We start from the raw sequence: 10,479 nt of genomic DNA on the forward strand, positions 1-10,479 counted from the left end.
CGGAGGTCCCGGACGACACCAAGTAACAGGGTCCAGGAGCCGGTCCCATAAGGAAGATCGGAAATTCCAGACGTAACAAGAAGTACCAAGGTCCAGAAGGGTTTTGAAATTCTGGTGAGCATAAAGGCCCAACTCTACCTAACTGACATAATTGAGGTATATTCAGTAACGGGAGGGTTTGTAACGTTAAGGGTATTTGTAAGTCAGGAGTGTGATTTATCCCTCGATGTGTCCGTGCGCTTCCCTCACCCCCGCTTTTAGCTTATCGCTATTTTAGAACTGTTTATATGCTTTAAAGTTATTTTTCTCAGTGTATAATTTAGTCCTCTGTGAGAAACGTTATTTTTCGTCTGCATTTATTCTTGCCATTTTTCTCTGTGTACATTCTCTTTCAAAAATAAAGATAGTTTTGATTTAAAACTCAATCTGTCTCATCTGACCATTTGTCTTCTGAGTCACGAGTTGGGCCAACACACAAAGGTTGTCTGGCAATAAGCCCAGTGTCTAGAACCATCAGGGGGGAGCGCTTCGAAACCGCTCACGAGTAGTGTGAAAATCAAAACCGATTTAGCACACCATAAGCTTGTTAAAACGACCCCTTACAGCCTACCCCTCGCAATCTCCGTAATCTCATCCAGCCCCATAATCCCCCGAGATATTGGCCCTCCTGAGCATCCCTGATTATAATCACTCAACCATTGGTGGCCGTGCCTTCTGTTGTCTAGGCCCTAAGCTCTGAATTCCCTCCCTAACCCTCTCCGCCTCTCTACCTCTCTTTCCTCCTTTAAGACGCTCCTTAAAACCTACCTCTTTGACCAAGCTTTTGGTCATCTGCCCTAATTTCTCCTTATGTGGTTCGGTGTCAAATTTTTTGTCTTATAATACTCCCGTGAAGTGCCTGGGGAAGATTTACTACGTTAAAGGCGCTATATAAATACATGTTGTTGTTGTTGGCGCAACAGTATTTGAAGATATTTCTATTCCTGAGTTGGAGCTGCTGCACAATCAGGCTGAAAATTCATTGCAAATGGCAACTGGAACCAACTTTAGAACTACATTTCCCTACATTACAATAGTGACTACACTTCAAGAGTACTTCATTGGCTGTTTGGGATATCCTGAGGCAATGAGCGATATAAATGCGAGTCCTTTCCTATCATTTAGATTTCCATTATTGCAACTATTTCCAAACTTGGAGCATTAAGGTCCAAAGAGTCACACCATAAAGTACAGCCTGTGAAAGAGAGTGATATTTCCTGTAAATCACAGGCTTTAGCTCCATTGTCTGGTCAGTGTTTTCTCTTATTATAGTGAGAAAGATCAGTGTTAAAAATACATTGAGGACTTCCCCAGTGTGTCAAGTGTAAGATCTGGAACTGGATTATTCAGCACAATGTACCCTCTAATTAATTTTTTGGGGCACACGGGCCCTTTAACAGGCTGTGCAGCCCATTCAAATTTTCGCACATGCCTGTTTTTTCCATTTAAAAGCCGGTGAGCAGCCTGCACGGGACCTTCAGACCGCTACGTAACTGTGCAGCCGCGCAACTTAACAGAAACGTTGATTCTGCAGCTCATCTGATGCTATTTTCTTAGGGATAAACATTAAAAAGTATCAAATGATGTGGACTTTGATCTTATCAATGTTTAACTGTCTGTCATTAACGGTTGTGCAAAAATAAAAGGAAGATATAATCAACACCATTATAGTAAAAACTTGATTAGATGAAATTTGACACAAAAAATTGTCCCAGCGGTTGCAGTTAAATCTTTAAAATCAACACTTAAAAGCATATTAGCACCTATCACAATTGATTATAAACTGTACAGAAGTTTTGAATAAATTGACCCTTAGTGTTAGGGGGATTAAATACGTGGGGTTACGGGGATAGGGTGGGATATGTGTTGGTGTAGGGGTTACGGGGATCGGGTGGGATATGTGTCGGTGCAGGCTCGATGGGCCGAAATGGCCTCTATCTGCACTGTGGGGTTTCTGTGATTCTGTGATTCTGTGAACTAGAGTTAAAGAACAAAAGCAAAATACTGCGGATGCTGGAAATCTGAAATAAAAGCAGGAAATGCTGGAAACACTGCAGGTCAGGCAGTATCTGTGGAGGGAGAAAGAGAGTCAACGTTTCAGGTCGATGACCTTTCATCAAAACGTTAAAGATCATCTGGCCAAGTCTTTACTATGGAGTGATGTTAATAATATCTTCCTTTTATTTTTTTACGCAACTGTCAAGGATGGAATAGTTCAAGAACATTTGACTCAAGTGAAGAGAAGGGAAGTTCCTCAGGAGTTTCCCATGTTTGACAATGTCCTCCTTTGTAGATTGTGTAAAATGAAAGTGGAAGAGCTCAATAAATAGCAGCTCAGTGATGCTCTCTTCAGTAGAACTTCACTCAACAAAGAGGGACAGAGGCAGGTAGACAGAAGGTCCTTCAGTAGAAATCTATTCAGCAACACAGAGTCAAGGATGAACAGAGCAGCTACTGTGATGATTCTCATCCTGCTTCTGTGTGCCATTACTGCACAGGGTATGTTGACATTTGTGATCTTGTGTTTTATTTCTCATTGTAGTGTGAAAAGAGTATTGATGTCAAGTTTGTAACTAATTTATTCCACCCTATTATATGCATCCCAGTGTGTTCCTCGGTTATATGGAAAACAATGAAGCTTGAACAAATTTTATTTTATGACTCAAATTTGTATATTTTTTGAAATGTAATGACACCACACTGAATCATTTTCAATTCCCTTTAATCTGAAACTTCATAGCCTGGATATTGGTGAATAAATGCTTAATGCATTCAGACAACAGTCCTCCATCTGCTTTTTAAGGTAGGTGTCAGCCTGTGTACGTCCCATGCCTACACTAAAGCAGCAGGCGGAGGAGTGCTACATGAAAGTTATAACCATCGCCCACTGATACCGGCAACAGTCATTTCCAGATTTATGTTTCTCAAATTTGTCCTTGCAAAATTGTGTAAAATATATAATAATGATCTCCAGTCTAATATATAACTGCTCCCAACATGTTAAACGTCAAACATAACAAAAAAAATTCTACTTGATGACTTTGGGCCAATCGATACTTAATGGCCCGGAATTTGTAGGTCCCACATTATTGGCGACGGTTGCCATAATTAAGATCGTTACCTCTGGGCCAAAGCCAAAATTTGCCAGGAAACTTATCATACACCGCAGCGATAATACTGGTGATGCAGGGTGCTTTCTGGTGGCGCTGCTGCTCAGAATCAGGTCAGCTGTACACACAGCTCAGTTCATCTGGAGACAGCGGTGCTGCTGCTCAATGGGAATCCAATTGTCAATTGTAAAACGGAAGATAACAGCAGACCTTTGAAATTAGCACCTATCACACTGCCTTGTATATCCTCGATATTCTCCAAGACATTGTGGTTAATTCACAAATCCTCAATGATCATGGCCAAATCAAAAGTGTCCTTAGAATTTAACTGTACCTCTCTGCAATTGGTTCAGCCTCTCCAATGGTAAATCTGAGATTAGTTGTGAATCCTGAGTAGTGGTCACCAGCAAAGTCCACTGCTTGAAATGAATTGATTGGCCATCCACTCAATAAAGTAATTTAGCAATTTTAAATGCAGTTCACGGAGAGTGTAAATTTTTTTTGCTTTTAGACTATATATACACGATATTGTCATTTCAAGAACCACACAGTGATGCTATGGCATCATTTGATAAGCTACGTGTTAAATTTAATCAGTTGCCTACCTCATAATTGTTTCAATAGTAACAGAATTATTGAATCTGACTATCCAGCGCATTTCTGGAATGGCGTTCCCTCAAGCAGCGATAAAAGTGACCTAAATGCAGCAAATTGGTCCTCACCGCTGTATTCAATGGGGATTAGGGGCGGATCTTGCATTGCGATCCATTCCCAGTTTCAGCGATTGTTTCGGTGCTAATATCCCAGCAAATTATGGCGTTGCTGTAACAATGGCATTATCCACTAATTTCCCAGGACTTTAGTGATGACAGTAGAATCACAGAATGGTTATAGCACAGTAGGAGGCCATTCGCCCGTCGAGCCCATGCTGGCTCTCTGCAAGAGAACTTCAGCTAGTCCCACTCACCCACCCTTTCTCCGTAGCCCTACAATTTTTTTTCCTTCAGGTACTTATCCAATTCCCTTTTGAAAGCTACAATTGAATCTGCCTCCACCGCCCTTTCAGGCCGTTCATTCCAGATCATAACCACTCGCTGTGTAAAAAAGTTTTCCCTCATGTCGCCTTTGGATCTTCTGCCAATCACCTTAAATCTGTGTCCTCTGGTTCTTGACCCTTCCACCAATGGGAACAGTTTCTCTCTATCTGCTCTGTCCAGACACTTCATGATTTTGAACACCTCCATCAAATCTCCTCTCAATCTTCTCTGCTCTAAGGAGAACAATCCCAGCCTCTCCAGTTTATCCATGTAACTGAAGTCCTTCATCCCTGGAACCATTCTTGTAAATCTTTTCTGCACCCTCTCTAAGGCCTTCACATCCTTCCTAAAGTGCGGTGCCCAAAATTGGACACAAAATTCCAGTTGTGGCCGAATTAATGTTTTATAAAGGTTCATCATAACTTCCTTGCTTTTGTACTCTATGGGCTGGATTTTCATTGAGGATGCGGGTAGGGGGCGGGACTACAACTTTCGGGGTTGTAGTCCCACCTCCATCGAGTTGTAGCCAACCCACGTGATTTTGACTTGATGGACCTTGTTGAGCCCACCCAGCGGGCTCAGCAGGCAAATTAAGGGCCACCCGGCAACAGGTGACGTCGCAGATTGATATTTCATCTGTCAAGACCTTTTGACAGATGAAATATCAATGGTTGACAACTGTTTGAAGCTGTCAAACACTGACAATTTGTACTCCAAGTTAATTCCTTCCTCTCAGGATGATTTAGAGATCTCTCCGGAACAGAAAAATGAATGCTGCAATTTTTGACAGCTCGCAGCCATTCTGCTTTCTGTGCCAGTGAGATGAACGTCTCCCGAGACCTGAAGGAAGGAAGGCTGTAAAGGTAAGTAAAACTTCTGTAAACACTTTAAACACACCAAACACACTTACCTCTGCACTCATGCACCCATCAGTCACCTGAACACCGGACATCGCGACCCCTCCAAGCCCTTCGGCCCGACGGCCCGCCTCGCTAACTTGGCGTGCTTTGGAGCTGTCGGGAATCCCACACTTCAGGGATAAAAATAGGGATTAGGCTAAAAACTGCCTGTTAACTACCTGTTAACAGGCAGTTAATTGGCACTAATCCCCTTCCCGCCTCGGGGAGGCGGGTCCCAGTGCGGGTCGGGTACCCGCCTCCTTTGAAATTGGCATGGAGGCGGGTTGGGGGCGGGATGGGTTCGTGCCTCCCAATTTCGGGATTTTAACCCCCCACACGCCTCCAATCCCGCCTACACGGCCCAATGAAAATCCTGCCCTATGCCTCTATTTATAAAGCCCAGGATCCCTTTTTTAAAAGCGTTCTCAACCTGTCCTGCCACCTTCAATGATTTGGGCACATATGCACCCCCAGGTCTCTCTGTTCCTGCACCCCCTTTAGCATTAGCATTGTACCATTTAGTTTATATTGCCTCTCCTTGTTCTTCCTACCAAAATGTATCACTTCGCACTTTTCTGCATTAAACTTCATCTGCCACATGTCTGCCCATTCCACCACACTGTCTATGTCCTCTTGAAGTCTATCACTATCCTCCTCACTGTTCACTATACTTCCAAGTTTTGTGTCATCTGCAACTTTTGAAATAGTGCCCTGTACACCTAAGTCCAAATCATTAAAATATATCAAGAAAAGCAGTGGTCCTAGTACCGACCCCTAAGGAACACCACTGTATAGCTTCCTCCATCTGAAAAACAATTGTTCACCACTACGCTCTGTTTCCTGTCACTTAGCCAATTTTGTATCCATGCTGCCACTGTCCCTTTTATTTCATGGGCTTCAACTTTGCTAGCAAGCCTATTATGTGGCACTTTATCAAATGCCTTTTGGAAGTCCATGTACGCCACATCAACTGCATTGCCCTCATCAACCCTCTCTGTTACCTCATCAAAAAATTCAATCAAGTTAGTTAAACACAATTTGCCTTTAACAAATCCGTGCTGGCTTCCCTTAATTAATCCACACTTGTCCAAGTTACTGTTAATTTTGTCCCAGATTATCATTTCTAAAAGCTTCCCCACTACCGAGGTTAAGTTGACTGGCCTGTAATTGCTGGGGTTAGCTTCCCCACCACTGAGGTTAAGCTGACTGACCTGTCATTGCTGGGTTTAGCCTTACACCCTCTTTTGAACAAGGGTGTAACATTTGCAATTCTCCAGTCCTCTGGCACCACCTCCGTATCCAAGGAGGATTGGAAAATTATGGCCAGTACCTCCGCAATTTCCACCTTTACTTCCCTCAGCATCCTAGGATGCATCCCATCCGGTCCTGGTGACTTATCTCCTTTAAATACAGACAGCCTTTCTAATACCTCCTCTTTCTCAATTTTTAATCCGTCTAATATCTTAGCTACCTCCTCTTTCCCTATGACTTTGGCAGCATCTTCTTCCTTGGTAAAGACAGATGCAAAGTACTCATTTAGTATCTCAGTCATACCCTCTGCCTCCATGCGTAGGTCTCCTTTTTGGTCCCTAATTGGCCCCACCCTCCTCTTCCTACCCATTTATTATTTATATGCCTATAGAAGACTTTAGGATTCCTTTTTATGTTAGCTGCCAGTCTATTCTCATACTCCCTCTTTGCCCCTCTTATTTCCTTTTTCACTTCCTCTCTGAACTTTCTATATTCAGCCTGGTTCTCACTTGTATTCTCAACCTGACGTCTGTCATAGGCCCCTTTTTTCTCCTTTATCTTACTCTCTATCTCTTTTGTCATCCAGGGAGCTCTGGCTTTGGTTGCCCAACCTTTCCCCCTCGTGGGAATGTACCTCAACTGTACCCAAATCATCTCCTCTTTAAAGGCAGCCCATTGTTCGAATACAGTTTTGCCTGCCAATCTTTGATTCCAATTTACCCGGGCCAGCTCCGTTCTCAACCCACTGAAATTGGCCCTCCTCCAATTAAGTATTTTTACTCTAGATTGCTCCTTGTCCTTTTCCATAGCTAACCTAAACCTTATGATACTATGATCACTGTACCCTAAATGATCCCCTACTGAAACTTGATCCACCTGACCCACCTCATTCCTCAGAATCAGATCCAGCAATGCCTCCTTCCGCATTGGGCCAGAAACGTACTGATCAAGAAAGTTCTCCTGAACACACTTCAGAAATTCTTTCCCCTCTCTGCTCTTTACACTATTACTATCCCAGTCTATATTAGGATAATTGAAGTCCCCCATTATCACTACTCTATAGTTCTTGCACTTCTCTGTAATTTCTCTGCAAATTTGCTCCGCTATATCCTTCCCACTAGCAGGTGGTTTATAGGGCACACCTAGTAGTGTAATGGCACCTCTATTGTTTCTTAACTTTAACCAAATAGATTCTGTCCTTGACCCCTCCAGGACATCCTCTCTCTCCAGCACTGTAATATTCTCCTTAATCAATACTGCCACCCCACAATGCCAGTAATGGCATTCACTGTCATTTCACCATTACTATGGTGGTATGGACCAGTAAACCCGGATTTTGCGGTCAGTGGTGAACGAATGCCGTCATTACACTTACACTTGCCCACAGACTTTCTATGGTATTTTGCACTGCAACTTGCGGTGATTAGAAAACCATTCCACGTGGTGCCCTTTACAGGGGATCTGGGACCTGTGTGAACAGGGCAAACAGTTGTGTATCTCCTTAACCAATCAGATTCAAGAATCCTACTGCGGCATGCAGCGTCTGAACTAGGAAGTGCAAGTTAGCAAAGTTATTTCAATGTCAAATCGTGTACAGAAAGCAAAATAAAGAGGTAAAAAAAGATGGGATTAAGAGAGAGAGATAAAAGAGACAGAAAGAAAAAGTTCAAAAAAATATTTAAATGTTTTTATTTTTATAAACCTCCAATTAAAATCTGAAGGAATGAGACTTCACACTTTAAGTTAATTTTCAGTGTCAGAGAGGTTTCTGGCAGTAATTAAGACTTAACACACTGTTAAAAATTTACTTACACGGGAATGGACAAGCCCTAACTTTTTCTGGCGAGTTTAGTGGGTCTCTATCACGTAAGTACCACAACTACACACCGTTCCATGTATTTCCAGGCCAGGTCTCTCGGCGAGATATCGGTACAGCACAGCCTCTGGAGGAGCAGGGCAACTTGGACAACAACTTCCTAATTTCCGCATTTAACTGCGAATGTGCGGTTGTCAGAACTTGCTGCCCAATTTACACTTTAATAACGGTGAACGCTGATAGTCTCACCGTTATTTTTACCGCAAAATCCGGGTCATTGCATTTTAATACCTCGCACCGCTCTGGATTTTGTAGGTGTGCTGCTAATTAATGTTTCAGGAGCGATACTTTCTGGAAATGAATACTTGTAGTGTTTGAGAATTAGGACAGATATATCACAGTAGGCCATGCAGAGAAGAAATACGAGTATCTCAAGGCAGACACAAAGTGCCAAGTTTCCTTCCACTTCAATCAATAATTGAATATAACTTAAAATGCCTATTCACAGGTATTCCGGTCCCAGGAATTCAAGGACGTTGTAAATGTATCCGGTCTACCTCCAGGATTATTAACCCGAAGTATATGCAAAGTATAAAATATATTCCCAAGGGGCCACACTGTGTGACAGCTGAGATAATGTGAGTAAATATATCAGAGTATCACCTTTTAACCAAAGAACTGAAACCTCCTTTCTCCTTTTACGATCTCCATTTACTAAATTCTGCTCTTTGTTCAAGTCACTTTGGATTAATCTGTTTGTTTTTGAAGCAGATTCTAAAAGTTTTCTTTTACTATTTTTACTAAATTCTCACCTTTCTGTGAGAGACATCCAATTTCTGTGGATTAGATTTTAAAGGCTCACCTTCTCTTCACAGTGTCACCATGAGAAATGGGAAGAAATTATGTGTGAATCCTGATGCCAAGTGGGTGAAGATTATCATTAAAGCCAAGAAAGGTTGGTGTTTGTCAGAATTCAGGCTTTGCATCTGAAAAAAACCCAAAGGGCAAAAAGTAGATTTTACTTCTCAGTTTTCTCCCCTTCCCTCCTCCTCAGCTCTGCTGAAGGTCTTGACTCCTCTCTGGGCAATAGTTCTGTTCACACAAGGTTCATATGTGAATTGTTTCAGCATTGACAGCATTTAGGAATGAGCTTCTAACTTGCATCATTGTTATAATGTGCCTTTTAATAGGGATAGAAGGAAAGGATTCTCTTTCTAACCCTGTGAATTGCAGGGACGTTGATGGTGTTACTTATCTTATATAAAAGTGAGCTTTATAATGTTTCATAATTTATTTAATGAATATGTTGTGCAGTACATTAAAAGGGTGAAAGATTTACAATTGAAAATGGAAATTACTTTTTCAGGTACCAGACTGCACAAGAAATGAGACAATGATGGGATGGACTCGATTCCACACCTAGATCACCTGAATTCACTATCGTAACTGGTGCAATGAAGAAAGCTTTGGGCAATGTGTTATATCTATGATGCCATCCTTCTGATAGTTTGTTCTACCATTCCCTCTTTGTTTTTTGATGAGAATGTTCCCACCTGTCAAGCTTGTTGCTACTATTGGCCCAGAACTTGGTGTCGGGGGCTTCCCGCGGGTGCAAGCCCCCGATCTGCACTCACCCTGCGCGCTGACATCTGAAGCCCGGGCCTGCTTGCATTTCCTGTCACAGGCCCGGTTCAGCTGTCAGCGCGCAGTGCTTACCTGATCCAGCGGCGTAGTTAGTGCGATGTGCCGGCTGGGATCAGGTGAGCACTGTACAACCAATCAGGGGAGGGGAAGGTTCATTCATGAGTTTGAGAGTAAGAACTGTCAAACTCATGAAAACTTCAGGGGCCCAAAACACTATTTAAACTTTAAATAAAAATTAAAAAAACATCCCAATCATTAAATTAAGTATAAATAAGTTTAAAAAAATAATTTAAACAATTTTTTTTTTGAAAAAAATAAATTTTTAATAAAAAGGGTCTAAAACTAAACTTACCTTATTGTAGATTCTTTAAAATAGTAAAACTGTGGGAAAATTTTTTCTAAATTATACTAAAACACCACTTACCTGTAAAAATAAATACTTACGTGTGCTTTTTACAAGCGTAAAGACCGGAGGCCTTTACACATGCGCAAATCCCCCAAAACAGAGGAAATCCAAGACGCACGCGCTGCCCCCTACAGCGCACGTGCTAGCCTCTTCACCTCTTGGGTTAGAGGAGAGGAAATGCCAGTTTTCAGCGCATGCGCTGTGCATGCTGAAAACCGGCATTTCCTCCGGCCAGACGCGTGAGTACCCCTTCCGTACTCACGCGTTTGGGGAGGAA

The 10,479-nt window shown here is 42.3% G+C and overlaps 1 protein-coding gene across 1 annotated transcript; it reads left to right on the forward strand.

Moving 5' to 3' along the window:
• The first annotated feature begins 2,392 nt into the window (after positions 1–2,392).
• On the forward strand, positions 2,393–10,152 carry LOC147123113 (interleukin-8-like). Its single transcript, XM_085966868.1, has 4 exons — positions 2,393–2,538; positions 8,661–8,790; positions 9,028–9,107; positions 9,519–10,152. The coding sequence occupies exons 1-4, from the start codon at positions 2,478–2,480 to the stop codon at positions 9,539–9,541; spliced, it is 294 nt and encodes a 97-aa protein (XP_085822994.1). The 5' UTR covers positions 2,393–2,477; the 3' UTR covers positions 9,542–10,152.
• The last annotated feature ends 327 nt before the right edge of the window (positions 10,153–10,479 follow it).

This window comes from Somniosus microcephalus, chromosome 2, assembly GCF_052327205.1.
Source record: "Somniosus microcephalus isolate GS21.2 chromosome 2, FLI_Smic_1.0, whole genome shotgun sequence".
Classification (NCBI taxonomy): Eukaryota; Metazoa; Chordata; class Chondrichthyes; order Squaliformes; family Somniosidae; genus Somniosus; species Somniosus microcephalus.

Coding starts and splice junctions, on each gene's coding strand:
- LOC147123113 (XM_085966868.1), top strand. CDS start 2,478: ATGAACAGAGCAGCTACTGTGATGATTCTCATCCTGCTTCTGTGTGCC. Junction 2,539..8,660: donor GTGTGCCATTACTGCACAGG/GTATGTTGACAT, acceptor GCCTATTCACAG/GTATTCCGGTCCCAGGAATT. Junction 9,108..9,518: donor TATCATTAAAGCCAAGAAAG/GTTGGTGTTTGT, acceptor TTACTTTTTCAG/GTACCAGACTGCACAAGAAA.